The 27,550-nt window shown below is 42.2% G+C and overlaps 1 protein-coding gene across 1 annotated transcript in view; it reads right to left on the reverse strand.

Annotated features, from left to right (window-relative positions):
• Positions 1-593: 593 nt before the first annotated feature.
• Positions 594-27,550, reverse strand: part of PSME4 (proteasome activator subunit 4) — a 101,907-nt gene continuing 74,950 nt past the window's right edge. Inside the window, exons 33-47 of the mRNA XM_075536006.1 lie at positions 23,837-23,990; positions 23,114-23,183; positions 22,021-22,146; positions 21,355-21,507; positions 16,797-16,901; positions 16,180-16,271; positions 15,416-15,547; positions 14,521-14,729; positions 14,053-14,138; positions 8,790-8,918; positions 7,562-7,717; positions 4,456-4,618; positions 2,567-2,700; positions 1,672-1,811; positions 594-1,239 (exon numbers count right to left, since the gene is read on the reverse strand). Coding sequence (XP_075392121.1) covers positions 1,677-1,811; positions 2,567-2,700; positions 4,456-4,618; positions 7,562-7,717; positions 8,790-8,918; positions 14,053-14,138; positions 14,521-14,729; positions 15,416-15,547; positions 16,180-16,271; positions 16,797-16,901; positions 21,355-21,507; positions 22,021-22,146; positions 23,114-23,183; positions 23,837-23,990 — 1,844 coding nt within the window. The 3' untranslated portion in view covers positions 594-1,239; positions 1,672-1,676. The remainder of the gene's footprint in view (positions 1,240-1,671; positions 1,812-2,566; positions 2,701-4,455; positions 4,619-7,561; positions 7,718-8,789; positions 8,919-14,052; positions 14,139-14,520; positions 14,730-15,415; positions 15,548-16,179; positions 16,272-16,796; positions 16,902-21,354; positions 21,508-22,020; positions 22,147-23,113; positions 23,184-23,836; positions 23,991-27,550) is intronic.

The following is a 27,550-nucleotide window of genomic DNA, read 5'->3' on the forward strand; positions in this document are numbered from 1 at the left end:
GGCAGGATGACATTCATCAACTTGTGAATTACCCCAACCTAGGAGATACTTTGCATAAACTTGTCACAGGCAAACATAGTGCTACCAGTTAAGATGCATGTAACAAACCAACAAAAACCACATAAAACCCAACACATTCCAACAACAAACGAAACAAAGTCTAACAAAACCTCAACCTCAGCTTTTGTAACATGATATCAAGAAAATAATTAAAACAACACACACGCATACACAAATGGCATCTATTTGGTACAAAAGCCCAAATCACTATTAATAAAGAGCTACAGGTGTATCTCAGCGATGAATGGCATGAGGGTATGTGAAGGGTTGCAATCTGTACACAGGCTGCCAGTGCTGCTGCTAGTTTATACAGTCCTGCACATCTATGTGACATGTTACACACGTCAATTAAATAGCAAAACACACCATCTCTTTAACGATTGATTCTGCAGGCAAGGGGGTAAAAAGAAAAAGAAAACAAATGAAGCATTTCCACAAATACAGCAGTCTTCCATTCAGGTAAATTAGAACGGTTTCAAACAGGGTTAAATAATATTCGTAAAGAATACAGGTAAAAACCAACCAGTCAGTCCTTTAATGTTGTTGTTTATTTTCAAAATCAGACACTGTTTACACACACATCAACCAACCAAAGATTATTCACCATGCCCCGATCTTTCAGCAACCGGCTCTACTAAGCACCAAAAACTCCAGTCTGTGGGAAGCGTGTAGACACAGACTTCAAGCCTGTGCCTTGGTCTAGCAATCTATCAGGCCCTGGGTGAGCTCGGAGACATGCCCTGTTCTCCTCCTCTCTTCATGGCTCTCCAACAAAGGCTCTTCGGGCTTCGGGTGTATGGGCCACAGCCTGACCACCATCTAAACCCAAGAGCCATTTGCAGAAGAAAAAAAATCAAAATAGTCTGAGAAGAATGAAATGACAAGACCTGTTTTACAGATGGAAACTCTCCATTCCAAATCAATGGTTTCTTACTGAGTTCTTAGACTCGGTCTGGTCTAGTCTAAGACTTTGCCTGATGCTCAAAGAAAAAGTCATCAATCTTCTGGACACACAAGTGAGGAAATGGAACGGCAGCGGGGAATCTGTGGAACGCAGAGCAACGAGACCAGACACCAAGGCCACAACGATGCGCGCTCGACGGGCAGGGAGCCGCCGCCACTGATGGAACCTGAGGATCTGGGAGTGCTGATGGGGTGCGCCACTTGAGGACCACTCGTCTGCATCCAAAAGGGAGAGAGACACTGCAGTTAGGCAACACGATAGCCAACTGAGAGGCCAAGAAATGGTATTCTTTGATTGCAGTAAAAATGCTTCCTCATTATTCCCGATGGAATGTTCTCACACATTTGTACAATCCAGACACCTCAGGGCAACTGAAAATGCCCAGAAGTTACCCATGAGGCAAATGAGAGTAAACCTTCTTGTTTTCTTTGACCCAAGTATGGCCAGGCTGCTGAGCCTCCCCGCCCCCCTTTATAAAGCCCTTGAGCACTGCAGCACACAGGAACCTCCCAATGAGCAGAGCGAAAGCCTTGGCCTTCAGAGGCATGTGCGACAGAGAGAGGCAGAGAGAGAAAGAGATCTCTGAGTTACGACATTTGCCTGAGGTGGTCAGATTTTTTTTCGCCTCAGAACTCTTGACGACTTGCCTGTTCTAAGCATAATAGCATGGGGACACCAGGAGATCGGTCAGAACAAGCAGCTGGTCGTCTGTGAACTGCTGTTTGTGTTCTTGCCAGTTGTCATGGTGCGTCCTTCGGAAATTAGATAAGGTCTTTTTTACAGTCATCTGTGGAGTAGACAACCCATATACATTTTACTTACGATATGGCCAGTGAGCCTCTGGGACGTAGATCTCACCCATTCCTGAGTGTTACAAAACTACCCTGCCTTCCCAAAGCTCACTTTTCTGAAGTACTAGCAGCCAAGTACGGCCACATGATTAAACCAGTTTCAATACAAATTGAGTTTACTGAAGCAAAGAAGGACAAAGTTAGTGCTATGTAGATGACTGCAAACAGTAACAATTTCCTGTTGAGTACTTGCTTCTAATTAAACCCATCAAGTCCACTTCAACCGACATAGCGCCACTGCCCTGGAGGGCTGACAGAGCTGGCACCTCAACCGAAGCCGCTGGCCACGTCTTGCTCACAGAGCACCTGGTGGGCTCACAGCACTTTGGTTAGCAGGTGCACACGTGTAGCACTGTGCCGGCGGATAAAACACTTTACTTCCATTCGGCTGTGAGAAGGAAGGTACAATACGGTCCTGTCTACCACAAGACCTCCAAAACACACTGTAGCAAGGTCTGTGCAGGATTTTACTACCCGGTGGGCATATAGTGGACTCCAGGTATTGGGCTGCTAACCACAAAGTCAGCGGTTCGAACCCACGAGTCAGTTCATGGGAACAAGATGAAGCTTTTACGCCCCGTCAGAGGCAATAGCTTCGTTATCGGAGGTTTAGAATGTACAGAAAATGAATAAGCATGATTTCTCAAGCACTGACATTCAAGCCATAAACAAAAACACGTCACCGTTTTACCTCAATGGGCTGCGGGTCATTGAGATGTGCGCTGAGATTCATGAGGAGCTGGGGCATCCAGGTGGGCACGTCGTATGGGCTAGAAAGAACGCAGGCACCAAGTCCAAGCACTCCAGCATGGCGCCTGACCAAGTCTGCACAGAACACAGCAACACGCATGCCAGGCTCTTTAGTATGTGCTACAGCAAAAACACAAAGCTCATTTTCAACTATGCCGCCAGCTGTGTCCCGTGTGCGAACTTCTCCATTTAAAATGGGAGGGGGAATGAGTCGGGGAGGCAGATACGACTCAAAAGGACGGTGAAAATGGCCACACAAGCCACAGGATGTCATTAATGCCACCAAGAGGTACATGTCGAAACCGCTGAACCACCTGCTGCCTTTAGAACCAAATAATGAAAAATATCTGCAAAAATAAGTGAACAGATCCACATGCCCACACAGGATTTTGATGAATTCAAAATAACCCACCATTTCAGAGTTTGTCAAGACAACGGGCAGCTGCCGTTCAGTGCCACCACCGCTGTACGTAGGCCCAGAGAGAGGTTCTTGATGTGCTAAGACTGGTCAACAATGGCTCCTCTGGCTAACGCCTGTCACTTGGCATCTCCAGAAACAAAAGCAATCTTTCGTTTTTTCTCCCATCAATCCTCGACAGCACCTCTGAAAGGGCCTCCTGCACATAGTGAGTCCTTTCTGAGGCGAGCAGATCACACCTGAGGCATGTTTGTGTTTCTCAAGCCACGGGACTCCCTGTCTGCGTGTCCTCCACTCATCTTCAGCACTACAACTAGCTGACCCGGGTTTGCAGTCTCACTGCTGCTTCATAAAGATGTTCCGGGAAATGTATTCCGTGTGTACAGCTAACACGCCGAGAACCAGACGGAATTTGGAATGGTAAAAATGGTGAACAATGTCACGTGGTTACACAGAACCAAAATACTAGAGCGGTTAATCACTTAAAAGCACAATTCTCACACACAGAACCGAGGCAGCACAGCCAGGGTCGGGCTAGAGTAGGCCAGATGTGAGGTCTTCGGCAGCAGAGTGGGCGTTTTCTGGTCAGGGTACTTAGCACTCCTGCATCATGATTTCTTCCCCGGGCCACCAGATGTGCGGGTACAGTTTCAAGGACTATGTAAAGCAGGCAGGCTTTGAGCACCCTAAACACCTGCTTGTTTTGTTATTTTACAAACAGTTGGGTGTGTACAGATTCAGGTTTGGCATTGGCAGACTTTTTCGATTTTGCGGAGTTGTGCATTTAACAAGCTCTGAAGTGCCTTACACGAGAAGTCTTAATTATGCCATGTAATTGACCAAACTCACTCCTGCCAAACGGATCGAGACGTACAGCAACCCTGCACAACAGAGTGGAGCCACTCTGAATCTTCCTGGGAGCAGCAAGGCTCCTTTCTTCCCAGGAACGGCTGATGGGTTTGAACCACTTACCCTGCTGCGCCACGGGACTCCCTGGCTGACGGACAGTGAGCGGGTCGCTATGAGTCAGCACTGACTCAATGGTAGTGAGTGTGGTGTGGTCCCTTTGTAAAGCGATCTGGATGTGAGTGCGTGGACTTAGCTTATTACACTAGTTAGCTGTACGCAACAATTAAAATGAGCCATGGTGGTAGCTCTGCCTAAACAAAAGGTCTGCAGTGTGTGCCCACAAGCAGTTAGTTCCTCAGGACAAAGATCACAGCTCAGGAAACGTCGGAGCAGCAGTTCTAGTCTGTCCTGGAAAACAACTGATCCGACACAGTAACTTCTCGCGGCTGTACAAGTTCGCTTGCACCCATCTCACTCTTAGCGTTGATGTAACAACAGAGCTTGTCTTCACAGCCCTGGCTACTTCCCCAAAGGGTGAGGCTGCCTCCTACCAACAACGTTACCTGCAGAAGGAATGGTGTCTCCCACAGAGCCAGGGTCTCGTTTTCGCTTCTTGGGTAGTTTTGTTTTGCAAAGTTGCTCAAAATGAATCTGCATAGGACCATCCATGGTGAGGAAATTGCACTGCAAGAGACCGCTTAAGGTGGTAGCGGCCATTTCTCGAACCTGTAGAGACAATGGCTTGTTAGCGCCTCAGCCTGGTGGAGGAGCACAGCGGGTGAAGGGTGGTGTGGGGTTTGAGGCAGAATACTCCGAGATTTGTGGGTAACACTTTATGGTGTGCTGATGCGCAAGTTTTCAAAAAGGACTCTGGACTCAACAGGAGGTGGCAGCCGGCGGTTTGGGGCTATAGCGGTGAAGCTGCACTATTACCCACGCTGCTGGCCGACAGTGCTGACCAGGGCTGTCAGTCATCACCACCGTTCCGTTAAAAATGCAGGGAATCCACTCCAAATTTGTGCTTCAACACCTAGAAGCTCTAGAGCTGAAGATATTTTCCCCATAAGATATAATCGAAAACCAAGAATTGGTTGCAAGGCCCCAAAATTACACTTACAAATTCCATTTTCTAGGGCTTTAACTCAACGAACAGCCCCAAGGTGTGGAAATACCCCCTAAACCATCAAAACACAGTAATTACAGGACTTGAGATATCAAAATACAGTACTGTATATTAAGTGTCAAAATGCTAACTATAACACATCGACCTCATCTTTATTTCCCGTGCCCAGCCGCTCGCATTTCCCAGCCTCGAACACTCGGGCCTGGTCCGTGCTTGCTCCCACGTCGGCCATTCACTATGGGGGCTTTTAGCTGGCTTTCTCCCGTCACGGTCTTGGATTTGCTAATGCCACTGGTTTGTTTCTGAGTCATCGAAATTCACAGTGACCTTCCAACCTCTTCGATGATCTGGGTGCTTGGTTTCATGGTTAACAATGTCGCACCTTTGGCTCCATTCACCGCTTAAGCACCACCCCCTCCCCAAATGTTGATCACATCCAGTTAGCCATGTTGTATTCGGCTGCGCAATCAGACAAGCAGTGACAACCTGATTCAAATCTCGCAACGATTTCTTTCTTTAACTCTGTCCTGATTCTTGGTTTTCCCCTAGGAAAACGGCTGCTGTCACTACACTACCTTTCTTTCGAGCCATGGTTACAATATTTTACGCAACAGAAGCGCAATGGTGGATATTTTCATGCACTAAGCACTCGGCACCCCTTTGTGTCCGGGGCCAGGCTCAAGTCAGATGGTTGGTTTGACTGTGAGCAAAGTTATACACACCGAGCTGATTTTTTTTTTGCGCTTTGCCGTGCGAGCAGTTCAAACTTGGAGCTGTTGGACACCAAGGTGAAGTGCAGAGGACAGTGCAGTTTCTACTCTGATACACCTTGATGACTTCAAGCCCAAAATGGAGAAGCACTTATGCCAAGTTCTGCATGATCACGCTGAAATCTAGCTTGTTTCTAAGTCTTGTGAAGACCCGACCCTTCCCCAAGATGAATGGATGCTCAGTTCGACCTGTTCACATGTCCCATGATGTCAAATATGGAAAGAACTGCCCACCAGCCACGCCCTTCCCTCTGACCCACTCTCGGGGCTTGTGACATCGAGACAGGATAGGTCCCCTATTTATGAATCGAAAGATAAAGCATGTAAACTACTACGTGAACTTTACCTATGGTGGAAATTGAACAGATCCATCTCCAGTGGTCAGACTAGAGATACTGTTTTACACAAGTACAAAATGAAGAGTTGTAATACTCAATCTCCTACAACAGAACAAGAACTTAAGGTTTAAAAACATGTTCTTATATAAATATCCAAATTTACTTTCTCCTAAAGTTTCGCTGTAAGTCTTTCCTAAGTATATCTGAAATACATTTGAGTTTGAAAATGGGATTTTTCTCCAGATATTAACTGCTCCAACACCTCCAACTGGATGACTGTCCTCACAGTGGAGTTTACTTCTGGGACATGTTGCAGGGTTGGCCTGCACACACCTGCAGTTGATTTTACAAGGGGATGGGTTAGCTTAGCTACTTCTATCCACTTCTGTCTATATATCCACGTCTACATTTTCACTTAAATTCAAGAAAACTTTCTATAAATGCTAATAATGTAGACTGCACATGGTGTTAAAAAGTGCTATCTGAAACAGGGCTCAGCTGATGACTACAGTTACTCTCTACCACAATGAGCCCTGCAGGTGGGTTGCTGAATGCACCTGCCGCTACCTCAACGGTCAGCTGGTGGAGTCTGCTGGCTGAGCACCATGTGACTGTCAACCTAGTGCCGCGTGGCCCCAGAAGCCCCGTGGAGCAGTATGATAGGTCTGCTAAGAACTAGAATGGCTCCAGCAATGGGTTTGGTTTGGGGATTACAGAATATCACATGTCCTTTAAACAGACAATGGCATTTTCAGAAACTGAATTTATTATTAAAGCATTCACAAACATACTACTTGTGGAGAAATTTGCATTATTCCCTTTTCCTTTGGGCACAATCTGTTTTCTGTGCCTTTAAAAGTAAAAATCTCACAAATACAGTGTTTTCTTTACTAAGACTAATTTAACTGGCATCTTATTCCGTGCAATATGCTATTTTCTTAATTAGGTTGTTTGAATTAATAAATTACCTTTTGCACAAAATCATAGTGTCAATCTCAGCATCAGATGACCTTTATCTACACTCCAAAACCAGAAGAGGACAACACCGCTATCTTTACGTTTTTCCTGAATAAGAGTATCTAGCATTTATATGTAGAATTTCATTCTATTCAAAGTGTCTTTATGTATATTCTCAGTAGTCACAAAGGCAGGAAGCATACCGATTCACAGATAAAACATTTTGGTTCACTAAAGGTAACTTGTCAAACTAAACATAAGTCAGAACAAGCATGTGCCAAATGTTTTTTCCTAGTCACACTATAGGTAATCATGTTGGGCATATTAACACTACTCTCCTCAGGCTCTGTTCAAATTAGAGCAGTTTTTTTGTGACTTAGACTTCAATAGAATACATCGCTTATCAGTGTGCAAACACTTTCAAACGGGTACAATATGCTGTTTTAAAATTTAATTTCTATTTGTTAAAACAAAATTTTACCTCTAGCTGTTCATCCTCCAAAAGACTTATAACCAGCCACCTGATATCTTTAACTGCATCTTCATTATTTAGGAAAATAAAGAGGTTATAAAATACCATGGTCTGGAGGTAGGTCAGGACTGTATATCTAGCATGCCAAGAACTGCTTCTTGCGGTCTGTGAATTAGAAATAAGATGGACAGGTGAGACATGTCGAAGAGCACACGAGATGATGGACAAGGGCAAGGGCGCACCGACACTGGAATGTTCTGATTTAATCTGCTGTCACAGGTGCAGTTCTAGCAGGCTCACCTTCTCTTCCTGCCTACATCAAATGCTATGAGCTCTGTCCGGTGACGTGAGCTCTTCAGAACGTTTAAATGGGTGAAGGTAAGAATGACTCATCATGAATTGACTACACGGTCTTCACTAACATTGTATCAAAGTGAGCATTTCGGTGGTCCCAAGGATGCGCACATTATATTTCACTGTGTACAGCAACAGGAAGGGTTCTGAAGGCAAACAAGATTGAGAGCTACTACCCTTTACCACGAAAAACCACCATTTTTTCAGTGGTGGCCAAAATGAATGATTATCACCAATAGCCATAAATCATGGTCATTTCGGTATTATATAACCCATATTTATGCTAATCATGCATCCAGAAAACATATGACTCCTGAAGATCTCCCTAGGAGCTCTGGTGACGTAGATTAGGTGCTAAGCTACTAAGTGGTCATCAGTTCAAGACCACCAGCCTGTCTGCTCTTGTGAAGATGTACAGTCTTGGGAACTCAGGAGGCATTCTCTCACTATGAGTGGGAACTGATTCAAGGGTGCTGGGTTGGTTTGGTGCTTTTAGGGGTTTTCTTGGTTGTTGTAGGTCTTTCTAGCAGGCTGTGGTGACTAGGGGAAAAAAAAGGAGATGGTAAAAAGAAATCACCACCATCTTTCCTTATAAGCACTTATTCTTAAGAAGCTTAAACAATTAGCTCTTAGCACATTCAGAGAACATTTTTGGCTTGCGACACTGTGTCCACCATGGTCACAGAAGTCAGTGGCAGAGCCAGGGACACAATCTAGGTCTGTTTCTTTGATCTTTTTTCTCACACTAAATAGAATTGAAACAAATAAACAAACACCCAGATGATGTGCTGTGCACTGCAGTTGGCTTTGTGGAATTCTTAGGCTGGTAACCCAAAATCCCAACTGAAAAAACTTCTGTATTTTAACAGATGGCCATTCTTACTTGTTTTAGCACCTGAAGTACCAAAGGCACTTGATGTGGATAAAGCAGCCCCTGAGACATCAGTGACAAACATAACTTGGCATCTCTTTTCAGCTCATCGTAGCTGTTGTCATTTTCCACCGGGGCAATCTAGAAAACAATCAGACCAAAGATGTAGATGGAAATCATTTTATTTTAACAACTTCTATGAAAAATTCTATACAAATAGTTTAAAAAATATTAGTATATGGAATAGTTAATAATAACAACAATAAAATAAACTCCTGAGTCAAACTCCTCCTTTAAAAGGAAAATCATCTGGATAATCTTAATTTTTGGCTCACCATTGGCTCTAATAAAATTTATGAAACTGTGAATTTTCCTAACATGTGGTGGTTTAAATTCACTGAAAGTACTCTTCTATGGCTCCTCAAATTTCCTCTTTGCCGGGTAGGAGCCTCTCAGCCCCAGCTCCTATGATCGCTCGGCTGGCTGGCCCACATCACCCTGAACACACCGGGCTCCCACTTGGGAACACCATTTCTCCAGCAAACCTGCTTCCCCAGGAAGACTGCGAGCGGCTTACAGATCTTCATGGCGGAGAAAGCTAGGGAATAGCACAGCTTTCTAAAGAGGCCCAAGCTCAGATTCAGTTTTTATTCCAAACTTATATTTCTAAGGTTTTACCAAGGGTTTCAGAATTTTTTAAAGCAAAAACAAAAACATGGAGGTAATGAAAAACTTCCATAAACTTTTGAAGTACTTCATACTGTATTTCTAGTAACTCATGATAAACTTTTTGTGTTACTATTAACAGTTACTATCTGTCATTTTATTATATAACACACAAGACACTACCAAAGCAATATATTACTATCAACAGCGTATTACACATGACAGGTATGAATTTGTTTTACAAGTCACTGTTCTGGTATTTGTCCCCTAGACAAGATACATAGTGAGGTTCGTGTATTTCATTTTGTAGCTTCTTTCTGTTAAAGAAGTTAAATTTGTCATTTAACTTTGTTTGATGGTTATGTAAAATACTTAAACTATTTATGTGGGTCCCCAAACAAGCCCACAGGACAAGACATCAGATAATCTTTACCTTCCACGACTCCCATTTTATAGCTTCCATTTTATTGATTAAATGGGAGCAAATGGAATACACTTCTAACTGCTTTTGTCAAGTAACAATGTATCTTGAAGAACATGCCATATCAGTATGTACAGAATGTAGCATAATTTATCCAGAGTCCTTCCTGACACAATACTTTGTTTCTACTTTTTTTGCTTTTGCAACAGTGCTACAATTAATAGCTTAGTGTACAGTCATACACACTCAACTGTAATTCTGATGGATAAATAGCTTTGATGGTAGTAATTTCACTAATCAACATTTGCTAAAATGAGGCTTTCCCTCAATTGGTTACAACCAAACAGAAGTACAAGGCCATTTAGTACACATTCTTATTCAATGTATGTTAATCACCCAACATACCAGATTTCTTCATATTTACTATTCTCTATTCCTGAATAAATTGTTACTTCTGCCATGCTATTAAAAACTCATAAATTTAACTCCATCCCAATGAAAAACCACCAATGGGAATTTTGATTTCATTTGTGACAAGGAGACCCCTGGACAAGGAGAATGAGTGAAAATGGTGTCACCGCCCCTCTCTATGGCAGATCAACCCCGTTAATGGAGTCTACAAAGCAAAGGAGCGCAACAAGGGTCAAGCAGCCCGGTGGGTACACACTAGGCTGCGAACTGCACGGCCAACCGTCTGGAACCACTGGCTAGTTAGTGGGAGAGAGAGGAGGCTTTTCATTCTATGAAGATTTTACAAACTTGAAAACCCATGGGGACAGTTCCACTCTGAGAGATGGAAAAAACAAGATGCTCCCTTTAAGTAATTTTTTCCCCTTCACTATTTATATTTTAGCTACAGGTAGGCATTGTGTACAATACATTGCTTCAACTTCAGTATCAATTTTTTCCAACTACATGAGAAAAATGGAAGCTTCAACTGAAACGTAGTTTATCCTTTATATGCAAGTTGCTGTTAGGTATTTTTTTTAAAACACATTAAGTGGAAACAGAAAAACAGGGAAGAGGTATTTATGCATGCTATCTGGTGGGGTAGTGGTTTTAAGCTATGTATGTATGTACCAGAATCAACCTATTGCCATTGTTACAAGTTTATAATGCATTTTCTATCCTATTTTGTGTGTGTGTAGGAAACACTCAAAAAAATTTTTTCTTGATAAGGTGTCTCGTCTTACTTGGGCTTTTAGCTAATTTTTGGATTTTAGTTGGGAATTTACATAGCCTCTATTTTAGCTCTTTGATTCTTAAAACAAAACAACTGACTTGAGACCGACTGGTTTGATGTGCCTGACACGGCTGTAAAAACTTTGCATGTGTCTCATTTGGTGATCCAATTCAGGCTTATGATTTTAAATGTATTTGTTCGTTGATAAGCTCCATGATCCAAGTTTACATTGCGCCAAACTGGTCAACTCCAATCCACACTCATGAGGAACACTGGGGATTTTTCATCCAGGAGGGTTTGCACCCAGCTCTGGCACCCTCACACACTGCCGGCCTAATGCAATGACCTGGAGACACTTCTTCCTCTTTGGTTTGGGAAACTGAGGGGAAGCGCTGTCGTCAACTCTTCTCTCAAGTCCTGGGTAAAATTCTCCAAAAGTTATTTTATGTTTTAGTTTATAGTTCAATCACATCAAGGAGAACTGTACAATTGCTACCACAATCAGTTTCCAAACATTCTTTTTCTACATGGACTCCTTGATGTCTTCTCCCCTCCACCTCAACACCATCGCCCTCACTCCCCCACCAAAAAAAGCCCAAACCCTTAGTCTACTTGCTTTCTCTAGAGGTCTGCCTTCCATCACTTCTGTTCTGGGCTTTGTTTTTCCTTTGTACTCATTTTAGGTAGATTGTGTTTCTTGGAATTTGTCCGTTTCCAACTTCTGCAGTATTGTTTAGCTCTTATCTCACTTGGATGTTATAATGTCTAAAATGGCATTTATATAACCAACTGTCTGATACAGCCAGCTGTTTGCAGCTTCTCATGTTCCTCCGACAGTCTTGACAATTCAAGTCTACCTTATCGAACCTTTTAAAAACACTGCTTTCTGGTCTTCCCAATTGGCTTTTATGGTTTCCTTTCTTCCAGGAGTTTTGCTTTTCTATTTGAACAAGTTGTTGACTGTGTGTCCGGCTTTTAGGCATTTGCTATGAAGGATACCCTCAGACCACCATATTTGCTGTGTCCCGTGTATTTTGGCATATTGTTAATTTTTGTTTAATTCTATGTATCCCCCCCCACTTAATCATTATTTAAGTGGGTTTCCATGTATTTATTTTTGTTTCTTAAATTCCCTGTTACTGTTTTCTAATAATTTATAATTATTAGATTTATAAATCTAATCATTTATAATTATTGTAAGTCTACTTCACCTCTCATCATTTTATGCCATCTCCCAGCTCTTCCAGCAGTTTTTGGCTTAGATAGTAAAATGGCCTCTTCCTGCTCCCTTTCAGTAATTGTTTGCTGGGTAGGGTTTTTTCCTTCCATTTTTTAAATCTTTAACCAGCTTATGTTTATGTATCTAAGGTCCTGCACCCCCATCTCCCACTTCTGTCTCATGACTGGGTTATTTAGTCCAAATAAGATTCAAGGGAAGTTTTTTTTTAATCTTTTTATTGGGGCTCATAAGGCTCTTATCACAGTCTGTACATATATCAATTGAGCAAAGCACCCTTGTACATTCGTTGCACTCGTCATTCTCATAATTCACCTTCCATTGGGTTCCTGGAATCAGCTCAGTTTTCCTATTTTTCCCCGACCCCCTCCCTCCCCGATCCCACCCCTGGTCCCTTGATAGTTTATAAATAATTATTAGATCTTATCTTACACTCCCCGGCATCTCCCCTCACCCACCTCCCCCTTGACAATCTCCCAGAGAAGAGGTTACACATAGATCTCCGAGATCTGTTCTCCCTTTCTACACTCCCTTCCCTCCTGGTGTCGCCACTCCCACCGCTGGTGTTGAGGGGTTCGTCTGTCCTAGATTCCCTGTGCCTCCAGATCCCCACTGCACCGCTGTACATCCTCTGGTGTAACCAGGTCCGCAAGGCAAGGTAGAATTGGGGTCATGATGATTGGGAGGAGAGGAAGCATTCAGGAACTAGAGGAAGATTTTGAGTTTCATTGTTGCTACACTGAACCCTGAGTGGCCCATCTCCTCCACACTATCCCTCTGGAAGGGGTGTCCAGCTGTCTACAGATGGGCATTGGGTCCCCATCACGCACTCCCCCTCTTTCACGGTGATGTGATTCTCACAACCACCCCACCTTTGTTGTTGGAGACCTGGTCTCCTCTGCCCTTCACGGTCACCTATGTTGGTATGCTGCTTCCGTGTCAAGGGAAGTTTTAATGCAGGCACACTGTCATACTTGTGCACCATTTTAAAACATCCCCCAAACCAATACACATTTCAGTGTACCATATATGACAATAATAATGACCTACATTTCTTAATTGATAGTAATTAGGTAAAATATATCACTGTTTTCCAAGTCAAGTCAATGATACCATGATTGGAAACTACGATGTTGGATGAGTCAGCCTGGAACTTCAGTTTTACTTATTGCCATCACGCCGATACAGACTCATCATGACCCTATGGGACAGGACATGGGTCCACCAATTAGTTTCCGAGGCAGTAAACTTTCTATGGGTGTAGAAAGCTTCACCTTTCTCCTGAGCAGCAGCTGAAGTTTTGAGCAGCTGACCTTGTAGTTTGTCGAAGAAGTCCAACATGCAACCACTACAGCACGGGGCTCCTCTAGGTTCTGACTAATGAATGGTTGAAGCACCCCAGGTCACGCCTTTTATTCAGTAACATTCTAATGTTACTAAATGATTAACACAGACAAGCTGATTCCTGCAGGCATTTGTTAGGACCAATTATATAGAGCTACTTGATCTGATGATTACACATTGAGGAAAAATGTCAGAAATGATCCTATATTTTAAAAACTCATTGTGACTTATCAATTTTTTCTCTACTCACAAAAATATCTATCAGTGAAACAATATTCTGCAAGATTTTCATGTATTAAACCACTGATTCATCTGTGACTACTTACAGTACCATGGAAATTCGGTGTCTTTAAATTTACTAGCCACAGGCAAGAGACATTCTTTATGAAGAGCAGAAGCATTTTTATTTCCCTCATAATCATACCTTAAAAAACAAAGGTAAAAGTTGGAGTTGTTCCGTGACTGCTGTCGAGAAGGCTCTTCCTGCACTTGCCATCAGCCATTTCAAGACTATGTGGAAACAAACAGAGAGCACAAATCACACTACGCACTCTTCAATAGTAAACACAACACAAATGACCCTCCAGCTTAGGCTTTAGAACAGCGGTTCTCAACGTGTGTGTGTGTGTGTGTGTGTCTGGAACGACCCTTTCACAGGGGTTTCCCGATTCACAACAGTAGCAAAATTACAGTTATGAACTAGCAATGAAAATAATTTTATGGTTGGGGGGCTCACCATAGCATGAGGAACTTTATGAAAGGGTTGTGGCATTAGGAATGCCGAGAACCACTGCTTTAGCACCTCAATTTTTTTAAAAAATAAAAAATACAACAGGACAATACAAAGGTCTGTTTTCAAGTGAGCGAATGAGTGCTAACTTTAGTCACTCACTAGTCTTTAAGAGTTTGATGCCTTGAGTCCGTTCATCTTCTTCCCCAGCGCCATTCTCTTCCATCACATGGTTTTGAATTTCTTCGTCCACATCCATGAGCGGTTTCAGCTTCTCTAGGATCCGAGCAGTAAACTCTGGGACACGAGGGGATGTCGTTGGTGCAGTGTTTGGCAAAGAAACATCTATCATGAATATGTAGGTCAACACACTATAAATAAAATAGCACATAATAGTAAGAACAGATCCTACACTAGAAATAAATTTTCTCCCCTACATTAGAAATATTATGAAGGTTCAAAAATTATGGCTCCCTAAGAAGAGGGGGGGGAGAGTTATGCCTCAACTAAAACAAATTTCCCTGAGATTATTCCTAGGAGAAGGGGGCTTCAATGACGCCTATTTTACAGTCTTTAAGAACTGGCTGGTGAAGCACACTGATGCCCTAAGTCCACACGTACTGTTTCTTTTCCGATTTCAAAGTAAAACAAAAATCTTATGAATAGGGGATCACAAAAAATTCAATGGCAACATAACGAATGAGCACTATGCTAGGTGTCAGGAGCCATGGTGGCATAGCGGATTATATGCTGGGCTGCTAAGCACAAGCTCAGCAGTTCGAAACCACTAGGAGCTCAGGAGAAAGGTGAGATCTTCTATACCTGTAGAGTCACAGACTCTGAAACCCATTTCCTATAGAGTTGCTGTCAGTCAAAACTGACTTGATGGCAGTGAGTTTATGCTAGATAAGTTTCATTAAAAAAGAAGCATACTCTGTATGGATTGTGCTAAGAGTTGTACGAGCCCCCAATAAAATTATTAAAATAATCAACCAAAAACAAACGAACGAGGGGAAAAAAAAAAGGATAACCAACCACCACAGGCAATAATCCTCACCTCCCTATTCGTTCCCTGACATTTTTGTAAACTTGGGTGAGCTTGGGTTCCAAGTATTTCAGTAGTCTGTGCAACAGCTCAGGCACCCTCCACTCCTGCTGGGCGAGGCCACCTTGGAGAACGTAAAGGCGGCTAAAATGAAAGTACACAGGTGTTGGTATATTTAAGTACGAAAAGTAGAGACTAATGAGACTGGAATTTCACTCAATATTTTTTCATTTTTTCACTCAAAAAGCAAAGTAACAATAATCCAAAAATATATCCACAAAGCTTTCTGTTTTTATGTCATTTTCCTGTGCATCTCCAAGTTCTCCCACTGAGATGCAATCAACGAAGTAATACTGGCTCAAGAGCATACACTAGGCAAGAGCTAGTACGCAAGCATCAGATTTCAGAATTCTCCCTAATCAACATAGCATGTGTTCTCCTCAACAAGCTATCTAGGTTTTTCCATTGCTCATTACCTTTCCTCAGCTTCTCATGCCACAGCAAGTGCATTTCTCAAGAGAGTGTTTATTAGAGAAGTCAGTGATAGCATTTGATAAAGTCATCATTAGCGCCCAGAGAAGACCAACTCTAACTTAAGCACGAAGTGCTGAGGTCCCATGCACTTCTCCTCATCCCCAAGTGAGACGCACTCCACTTAATGAGATACGAGGGACTGAACACGATCACGCTGCCGTCAGAGAAAGCGTTTACTTCATCGAGCCTTAGGAGTGCAGACAAATACACTTCCATTTATTGGTTTCCTATGACTGAGTTACCATGCGTCTACGAAGGACCCGCCTTCACCACTCAATGGGGACTCCAACAGAAGTTCAAAAAGCCAGTGGAGTTTTCGAGGATCTCTGCTTTCCTGTGTTGGAGACAAGGAGGAACAATTAGATAGGAGCAGATCTACACCGATGTACTTAATTAGGCAAAGAATCCACATCTAGCTACTTTACAAACATTAAAGCCACATATTTATATATGAGGGGTGAAAATAAAAGTACAACTGATAGGCAAGTCAGATCAAAATGCAGTAATTCCACAGTGTGTTGTAGGAGGAGTGTCACTGGACTTCTCTTAGCTCGCGACGGATGCGGTATCAGAAACGACACCTACAACTGCACCATGTGCCTCTCAGGTCTTTCATGAGATTCCCAGGTACACAAAATGCCTTGTATCTTAGTAAAGAATGCATCGTCACCACAGAAAGGGCCCAGTAGTGATGCACAACTCTCACTCAGGGCATCTGAAAGTCTGCACGAACACTGCGTAAGGTGACAAAGCCACGGACAAAAGTCAAGATTCAACAGGTGAGGCTTCAGACGTCGAGAGATGACGACAGTTTCAATAGACGAGTCAGACACAGAATTACACAGGAAAAGTGACTCACGCAGGACGTTGCTATGCAAGTTCCCCAGTCGTTGTAAGTCTCGACTGTAATGTTGGACAAGGCGATTCTAAGCAGAGGGCACAGAAGTTCCCAAAGTTTCTCCACCTACTCAAAACAAAACACATGGGCTAAAGTTAGGAACACTCACAACACCTTTCTTTGAAGTATTTTGTCAAAATGACTTTTTGGGGCACTCTGACAAATTGCGTGATTCTTACAACACCACATCCGGAGGCACGGCATGCTGCCCCCACATTTGAAAAACCAAAGAATGACAAGGCTCCTGCTCTTCAGTCTCTCATACTATGGCGACATGCTCTTTAAAGGTTTCCGTCAGGTTACATTTTGGGCAGGAAGACGACCTCGGTTTTCTGTGATTATTTATTTCATGGAGACTGATGTCATGCATCTTAAGTTATTCTCCATCTCTATCAAAGCCAGCGGGGCAGGGTCACCTCTGACTCGGGCACTGCTAGGGCAGACCTGGCCCGGGGGACAGCCATGCTGGCAAAGGGCCACTCCATGCCTCCCGTGGAGTGCTTGGTGGGTTTAAACTGTGGCCCAACTGCACGACCAGGCCCACAGGTGACTATACGCGGTATCATAGGGGACTGTGACATTACGTCAACAGATACTTCTCGAAAGAAATGGGAACACAAGTCAGCTTGGGGTCTGGAGAAAACACAGATTTTGATTCATGAGAGCCTATCTTTAATCAGTTTCCCAAAGCTACCCACTTGCTGCTCCTCCATGGAAGACATACTAAAGGGTTTCCATAGGACAAATGGGGTCGGGTTGGAGATAAACTTGCCAGTGGAAACACCTGACATGGGTTTGGGGGTGGGCATGGCAGGCAGCTGTCTTCTCTAATAGCTTATTTAGGAACAGAGTCTTCTGGACTCTACAACAGGCAACCCAAAAGTGGCGCTAGTCATGACGGTGACAAAATGTCAGGGATAGTGGCATGATGAGTGGTTTAAACTGTCGAATACAAAGTTGACGACCTGAACTATAAGCCTTCACCCAATTTACAATTTAAAAAGAGAAAGAGATCAGCAATCACAGAAGAAAAAAATAATATATGCAATTAAAAAAGAGTATTGATCAAAATGGTTTCATAAAATGAGCAGGAAAAACGCAATAATGTCATTTAATAAATGACTTAAGTATGTAAAACTAAATCAGTGTATTTAAAAATCTATGAAGCCCTTATTAAAATATAATGAAGTTAATCTGGCAGAATATTTCCTTGTCTTCTAGTGAATGCCCCCCTTAGATTCAGGCATTCCCAACACATTACCAGGTTTTATTCATGTTGCTAACACGCTAGCCTTGTTCAACAGACATGCCTGCATTATTAAGGCTGATGAGACCATTGACATCATCCTACAATGAAACCAGAGAAACCAGAGAGTGCTGGTCGGAGCACTCAAGACCTCACTGTCAATACCGACGAGGCACTAGGCCATCACCTAGCAGGTGCATCGGGAAACCAGCCCAATTCCCTGCTGTCAAGTCAGTCCCAATTCACAGCACACTTACACAACAGGACCGAACTGCCCGCTTTGAGATTCCCAAGACTTTACAACTTTGTAGGAGCAGACAGCCTCATTTTCCTCCTGCTGAGCAGTGGGTGGGTTAGAACCGCCTACCTTGCAGTTAGCAGCTCAGTGCACAGCCCAATATGTCACCAGAAGCAGAGAATCTATAAACTATAAACAAACTGAACTTAACAGGCATATATAGACCATTCTATGTGTACAGTAACAGAATTACACAACTTTCTCTAGTGGGCTTCAATTATTGCCCAGGTCAGAGCCTATGCTATCTTACAAAGCAATCTTACTAAACGTTGAAAGACTGATATTATACAGAAAATCTTTTCCAAATAGATGAATCTAGAAATAACAAAAGAAAACAGGAATTTTCATGTGTATGAAAAGCTAGTAACACGTAAGTACAACACAAACATGTCAAAGATGAGGAAATGAGAAAGATTTAGAGGAAGATGTAAAAGAAAGATCATCATACCAGAATGAGATGCGGCAAAGGCAACGCAAAGTTATAGTATCTATAGTTAAAAAGATCCTAAATTAAGAGCTTCTCTACGCTGTGGAGTTAACTACAAAAAGAAGGGCAATGTTAGAGGAGAGAGAATGAAACTGGAAACAGAACCATAATCAAAGGAATGGAACTTCTGCCACACAACATAATAGACAACATGTCGCTAGATTGACAAAGTAAAAAGATAAGATGAAAGTAATAAAAATGAGAAATGGAAATGGAGACAATATTACTGACCCTATGAAATAATAAGCAGAATTCTAAGGCAACATGATGAACAATTCTTACCTAAATTAACTCAAGAAGAAATCGAAAATCTCAGAACATCTGTAACAAGCATGTAAGATCATCCATAAAATAAAGCACATTAGGGAGGAGGGAGCGGTGAGGGAGGGGTAAAAAATGAGGAGCTGATGCCAGGGGCTTAGGTGCAAAGCAAATGTTTTGAGAATGATGAGGCAACAAAAGTACAAATGTGTTTTATACAATTGATGTATGCATGGATTGTAATACGTTATATGAGCCCCCAATAAAATGATTTTAAAAAAGTAAAGCACATTAGTAAAGACAAGGAAAGAACTACATACTTCAAACGATGCACAAAATGCATTCTACAAAAACGTCACCCTTCATGATGAAAACGAGGACTAGAGGGGACATTTCTCAGCAAGATAAAAAACATTTGTGAAAAACTGCCAACATTGCAATCAATGGTGAAAGTCTGAAAGCTTTACCACTAAGATCAGAAACAAGACAAGAGTACTATTCTACATTGTACTAGAAGTTTTACCAGAAAAATTGGGTAAGAAAAATAAAAGGCATTAAAAGGAAAAGGTAAAGCCATCTCCATGGGCAGGTGACTCCTACAGTGGACACAAGCCAGTTACAAGAGCCAGTAAAAGCAAAGGTACAGGGTAAATCCCCACACTCATTACTTCTGAGCACCAGTAATAAACCATCTAAAAATAAAGCTAAGAAATCACGACGCTTTACAATTATATTGCAAAAAATAAAATAAGTAGGAATCGATGTAACCAGGGAGATGAAACTCGTGTACACTGAAAACTAGAAAACAATACTAAGATTTTTGGGGTAAAGATTTAGATAAACAGAAAGGCATTCCATGTCCATGGCTCAGAAGACATATTGCTAAGATGATTAGATGACATGGAGCAATTTTTCCATGCAATTCCCATCAACATTTTACTAGCCTGCTTTGGGGGCAGAAATGCTAATACTAATCCTATTTACATGGAATTGCAAGAGGTCTAAATAACCAAAAGGAACAATGCACACAAACCATACAGTTGGAAGAGTCACACTTCCAAATTTTAAGACACACTAGGAAAACCACTTAAACCAGAATAGGCATCAACCTCGGTGACGGGGAGGACAATATCCAAAGTGGGGATTGAGGGAAAAGGAGGGGAGGGTGCAGAACAGGGCAAGCCACTGGGAAGTATGATACATTGTTTTATGAATGCAAAATGATGATCTTATAAAAACATGTAAGTAACCACCACCTAATTTACAATAAAAAGTTTGAAAGCAAAAAATATTCTGCTACTGGAACCCAAATTCAAAGGACATAAATTACAAAACTAAACCCATAGAACTCTTAGAAGAAAACGATACAGCACAAGATCTTGCTTTTAGTAATGCCTTCTTACAAAGGACCGAGAAAGTAAAAAGAAAGCCTTCAGAAAGGGAATGCGAGAGACCATCTGGAACTTAAAATGCAAATTACGAGTCCTACAGCTTTAGAATAAAAAGGTCAGCAACTCAAACAGTGGGCAATGAATTTGAAGGACAGCTTTCTTGAGATGATAAATTGAAAAAGTGCATGGAGAAAGGAGGAACCAACTGCAATGATTGATGTATAGACCCGCCCCCCCAACCCAGGGTGAAGAGCAACAAAAAAATGAATGGAGACAGTGGATGGTGTAAAATATGAAAATTATTATAATTTATAATTTATCAAAGTTTCATGAGGGTGGAAGGGAGGGGGGTAAAATGAGGAGTTGACACCAAGGGCTGAAGTAGAAAGAAAATGTTTTGAAAAGGATGATGGCAACAAATGCACAAATGTGCTTAACACAATGGATGATTGTTAGAAAGCTGCAAGAGGCCCTAATAAAATGACCTTTTTTAATTGAAAATACTTGAGACATAAGGGGTTAAAATCTTTGTGCCCACTTACATGAAATGCTTAAAACACGCAAATGCTGAGTCCAACTTACTTGGTGGATACCACGGGCAGGAGGGGAGATGTGGGAAGTTATTGCTCGGGGGGGGGGGGGGGGGGGTGGTATTTGGGATGTCGCCTATTGTGTCCTACTCGGGATAGGAAAACCTCTGCGACCTCTACTCAAAAGCAGCATAAGAACATTGGCCACGTTTTATGAAACTGAACATTCCCTACGTATGGGCTGGGAAATGATTCACAAATGGATTACACTGTTTTGTCAGGAAAAGTGCTGCACAAACACATCACCTTTTCAAATGTCCAATGCTTAGAACCTCTGATTAAACCAGCAATAATTTCTGCAACACATCGCTGCGTGCTTTCATGTGAATCTGCAACCAGGCGTTCCAAATGGGGCTTCAGAACTGGCAGGAAGGCATCATCAAAATTCCTGAACACACCCTACATACGAGAGAGGGAGTCTTTCAGCATCCAAAGGACCATCAGCCCAACATTTCTAATACACTTGTCATTCTCTGCTTAACAACTGAAACCTTCTCTTTAGAATTGCTTTTACCTTATCAATTAAAATGATGAAAATGCTATCTACACTCACTGTAAAATTTAACCAATAAAGTAAATGCTTTTTTATGACGTTTGAAATCTTGCGGTTTGAAAAGTCCCGCTGCATAGTCTTCTCATTTTCTCCCTCGGGTGTTAAACACAGGCATTCAGATAAACACTAACCAGCTGACTTTTTGCTTTGGTTTGAGACGTAGACTCTAAAGCCAAGATTAAAATAACTGACATTAATTAGAGGCACCACAGCAAACTGAAAAATGGCTCAACTCAAATGTTAAACTTTTGGAACTTAGGGACCCACACTACAGCCCCTCTACTTCATGGAGACACGTAATTCTCAACAAAGAAAACCAAGTATATGCAGAGAAATGATCAATAACACAGTTACCTTACCTTAAAGAGGCAAAAACGTCGGGGATTAAATTTATCTTTTCCTTTTCGGTCTTCTAAAGACAGAAAACTAATTAACTGCTCAATAAATTTAGGATCAGAAAAATGATCAAAAATAATCTTTTCTGCCTGTGAAGTTAAAAAAGAAGAAAAGCATTCAGGGTTTAAGATCTACTTCAAGCCAACATTCTGAAATAGTTAAAATTCAATTCTGGGTGTATTGCTGTTTCAATGACTTTTAGTTCCCATAGAGTCTGCATTGTAGAATCATATACTCATTAAAAGGACTAAAAATTCAAGTTATCATTCAATCATATTAAGTAGAGTTGTACAGTCACCACCATAACCAATTTCAAAACCTTTTCTTCTCAAATTCACTGTTGCTAGCTCCCCATTGCATCCTCCGCTGCCATGCCACTAGGTGATTACTTATCCTGTCATTGTCTCTATACATTTACCTATCCAGGAAAAGCAGACAAAACAACAACACAATCCCATAGCGTTCAAGTCGATCCCTGAGAGGCTACCTGGAACTAATACAGCACACGGGGAACGAAGCCCATGTGGGGTTCGCTTGGGCCCATGTGGTGTGTTTGGAATTTCATAGCATGCATTTAGAATGCCCAACTAACCTCCACCTCTTAGTTTCCTTTCACCCCTGTGTTCTTGATCATTTTAAAAGGAGTTTAAATTTCTATATTGAATATTTTATAAAGCATGGTTTGAATACAGTGTATGTTTTTGTTTTCAATGTGGAAGGGTAAATCTGTTAATACAAAATGAGATAAAGTAAAACGTAAAAAGACCACTAAATTTTAAATAATTAAGAATAGCTAAGTTTCCCTTCTGACCTTCAAGTTTGGGTCTTATTTTGCCTATTTTGTGAATTAAAGCCGATACTGTTCTGCTTAGGGAAATGTATTTATAGGCTCTTTAAACAAGTGAAGAAGGGAGATCTACGAAGACTTAGGAGTTTCAACTTAAATAATCCGAACACATGTATTTACTGAGTACCCATTATTAATGTGCAATCAACAAAGATTCCTTTGAAAGAAGCCAGACCAGTGTTTGCACATAGTGAAAATGGACTTCTCACCTCTGTCAGATCCTCTCTGCTTCTGCCAAGCTTAGGTTGTTCTTCTACATCAGCATAAACCACCATATTCCTATCCAATCAGAATTTATTGGTGATAACAGAAAAAAAAATAGTCTTAACAGGAAACATGGAAAAGTATTTTAATGAATTGCTCTACTGCTAAGATTGGGGAGACAAGAGTATTAGTTACTGTCTTAGTCCTAAAAGCTGTAATTTCACTGTCTTGATGTCAGATTACAAAGCTAAGCATTAAGAGATGAGTAAATTATTTTTAATGCTGATTTTTAAGCATGTATACCATTCATAGGGAGGTTGGAGCAGAGAATTAACTCTTCCCCCTTTTGAACACGGTAACCCAGGGGCACTCCAGGGTGAGCATCAGCTGCTATCCTGCAGGTCAGCAGTTGAAACCTACTAGCCACTCCACAGGAGAAATGGAGGCTAACAGGCCTGGCAACACTCCATACGGTTGCTAGGGGTGGCAGTGACTAGATGGCAGTGGTCTGGGAAAGGCCCTGTAAGGGCAAGATTAAGGAAAGAGGTAGAACAAGACAACACAGCTCAGATCAAAGGAAAATGAAAAGGGAGAAGGATGACAAAGTGTATGTATGTGCATCTTGAGTATCAGAGCACCGCTAAATGCCTCCTGGCTTTGAGTCTCCCCAGCAAATCCAAAGATGACGATAAAGCAAATTACCAATATGCTGTAAAGGTACAACTCACCGTGGCCAGGTGGAGTATCCCCAGTGAGTTTTCTCAACAAAGCAACTGGACTCCCATTCCCTTTCAGTTCTAGGCACACTTTTGCTGTCGTAATGCAACCAATGGTTATCAGGCCTGTCACCAGCAAGGATTTGGGGAGGTTTGGGACATCCACCTACCAAAAAGATAACCACACCCAAGGAATTTAAAAGCAGACCTAAGCAAACGTTCTTCTCAACGTTTAACCACTAATACAGTGTAACTTTGTCTTCATTAAAAAGGGCACAATTAAAATCCCCTGAAACAACTCACATATGCAGAGCAACCAAGGGAACATTTGAAACCAGACAGGAAACAACACCGTCTACTAAATGCTGTTGAATACTTATCTGAGAAAGGGGTGGGGGTGGGGAGAGGAATCAAGGCAGATTTCTTTTCAGTATTTTCTTCAAAATTAACTCCAAAAAGATTTCATTTTGAAATAATTTTAGATTGAGTAGTTACCAAGATTGCAGAGTTCTCATACACCCTAAACTTTGTGTGTGTGTGTGTGTGTGTGTGTACATAAACTTTGAACCACTTGAGTAAATGTCTCAACAGCTGAAAACTGCCCCAAAAGAATTCACTTACAAAATAACAAATGTAATTTCCATAAAGAAAATTATTACCATTATCTTAGCAAGATTTTATCCAAATTCTCAATTGTCTCGCTAATGTCCCTCATTGCAAAAGGAATAAACTAAAGCTATTTTTCTGTATGTACAAGTCAATGCAAATCAAACTTTGCATTTAGCGTAAGCATGTTTAATGTCTTTTAAGCTGGACTAATTCCTCGCATTGTCCTTTGTGACTTGGACGTTGAGCTCATGGAAAAGGAAAGGCCATTGACTGTTCTTTTATTCTGGTTGGTCTCCTGTTTCTTTCTGATTACCTTCAGGTTCTGAGCTTTCCTCTCTATCAGCAACATGTGCAACACTGCAGTTCTCTGCACACTGCACTGGGGGGTGTGGGTGGGGTGGCTGGTGTGTCCATTCTTCAGTGGTTCCAGACCACCTCTGACTTATCAGTTGCCACTCTGAAAACAAGAGGCTTTTCCTTTACCTCTATCCTAATTTAGTCATTTACATATCAGGATCAAATGGCTCGTTCCTTATTTCACAGTAATGGTTATAACGTACTGCTGTCACCGTTTATTTTGATATTAAAATTATCCATGATTTGACAGTGGAAAGTTCTCCGAGCTGCCTGTCCTGTCACGTGTCCTCATCATTTTCAGAGCATTTTCTTCATTTTCTAGTGCAAGATGACCCTGTGCTCTTTCCAGTGACATCTGTGAAGTCTTGTTTCTCCAAGAAGCACTGGTTTCTTTGACGGTGGTGACTCCCTGCCCTCACTCTGACTCCTGAGGGGCCCTGTGGGGCAGGGTGGGACTGCTGCTGGGGGATTCCGAGGCTGTCAGTCTTTAAGGAGCAGAAAACCTTTCTACCAAGGAGTAGTTGGCAGAGTCCACCTTCTGACAGGACGGTCAGTAACCCACTGTGCCACCAGGTCTCGTTTTCTGGAGATTCGGGTTTAGAAAACAAGATCCAGGCACTCGGCATACTATTTAAATTTCTGAGTGTAAAAGCTAACTCAATATATTCTTAAGACAAATTTAGAGAAAAATATATGTAAGAAGTAAAATTGAGCAAGACAAGGAAGGAGGAATGAGAGATAATGGAATGGAGGGAAGAGGAAGCATTCAATGAGAGGATTATGGCAGTAACCTGGATGACAGGGTAACGGAACTGGACAAGAGGGAAGACAGGGCAAACTCCTGGGGGAAGTTGATAAGCAGCTTAATCCACTGTGCACAACACTGATGACCCAAAACGTAAACTCTGACCTAATTCATAATTTCAAACATTGTTTTAAAAAAAGATAATGGAATTTCCCCACACATTTTTGAAGCCTCATTTTGTGCCATAAGAAAACTCCATCATTTTGAGGTCAGGCCTTACACCAAACTTTTATCAAAACCCAAGTGCTCCATAAAAAAGAAGAGGGTTTGAATTGCACCTGACCTGATCCCACCACACCGAGGCAAATCACTGGGGGAGTGCAGCGGAACAGCAAGGGAATGGAGTGGCAAGGTCCCCAGGGAATGCTGAAAGTGGACTTTGGGGCCAGGGCGTGGTGCCCCAACAGACTGGACTGGAAAACGCTCATAAGGGCCAGCAAACGATCCCTGAACTAACTACAAGCTTTTCTCTTGTGAACTGTTTTGTTCTGTTCTTTGTCAGTGGTTTGTTTTTGTTGTTTTGTTGTCTGGTTGTATACTGTTGCTTTGTTTTCCTCTGTCTAGTTTTCGTGCATGTTAGTGACTCCACAGGTCTGTCTGAATAGGACAGGCTGGATGAACTATCTGGAGGAAAAACAACGGGACCTACAGTTCTGGGGGGACTTGGGGTGGGGGGGGTAAGGGGGGGTAAGGAAGTGGTGTTAACAAACCCAGGGACAAGGGAAAAACATGGGACCCCAAATGGTAGAGAAGGGGGAGTGGCAGGCCTGGTGGGAAATGATCAAGGGTAAGGTTGCTTAGAGAAGAGGTATACTCTAGCCCAGGTGGCGATGAAGCATGGTAGTAGGGCAGGAGGAAAGTCAAGGGAGATGGAGGAAAGAGCTAGGAGTCAAAGGGCATTCATGGAGGTCTAGACAAAGACATGTACATGCAAATATATATAGGAGGATGGGGAAATAGATCTATGTGTCTATATTTATAGGTTAAGTATTAAGGGGGAGGAAGGACCTTGGGCCTCTACTCAAACACTCCCTCAATGCATGAATACCTTCTTTTATTAAATTGGAACTCTATGATGCTCACTCTCCTGACACAACGGCTGGAGCCAAAGTGGGTGAACAAGTAAATGTGGTGAAGAAAGCTGATGGTGCCCGGCTATCAAAAGAGATAGTGACTGGGGTCTTAAAGGCTTGAAGATAAACAAGCGGCCATCTAGCTCAGAAGCAACAAAGTCCACATGGAAGAACACACCAGCCTGTGTGATTGAGTGGTCCCAAAGGGATCAGTTACCAGGCATCAAAGAACAAAAAATCATATCATTGACTGCACACCTCCATGATAGGATCGCTGAAGACAAATGGGTGCATAAGCAAATGTGGTGAAGAAAGCTGATGGTGCCCGGCTATCAAAAGAGATAGTGTCTGGGGTCTTAAAGGCTTGAAGGTGAACAAGCGGCCATCTAGCTCAGAAGCAAATAAGCCCACATAGAAGAAGCACACCGGCCAGTGCGATCACGAGGTGCCCAAGGGACCAGGTACAAGGCATCATGCAAAAAAAAAAAAAAAGATATAAGTGTGTGTATGTACGTGTATATATGTGTATATGTATATATGTATGTGTATATATGTATATATATCATATTAAATGAAGGGGGAAGTGCAGAGTGGAGACCCAAGGCCCAAGTGTCGACCAATGGAGATCCCCTCATAGAGGGGTTTAGGAGAGGAGATGGGTTAATTAGGGTGTGAGGTAGTATCGATGAAGAACACAGCTTTCCCCCAGATCCTGGATGCTTCCTCCCCCCAACTACCATGATCCGAATTCTACCTTGCAGGGCTGGATAGGACAGAGGCTGTACACTGGTGCATATGAGGGTTGGAGGTACAGGGAATCCAGGGTGGATGATACCTTCAGGACCAAGGGTGTGAGGGACGATGCTGGGAGAGTGGAGGGTG

This window comes from Tenrec ecaudatus, chromosome 17 (genome assembly GCF_050624435.1).
Source record: "Tenrec ecaudatus isolate mTenEca1 chromosome 17, mTenEca1.hap1, whole genome shotgun sequence".
Lineage (NCBI taxonomy): Eukaryota > Metazoa > Chordata > Mammalia > Afrosoricida > Tenrecidae > Tenrec > Tenrec ecaudatus.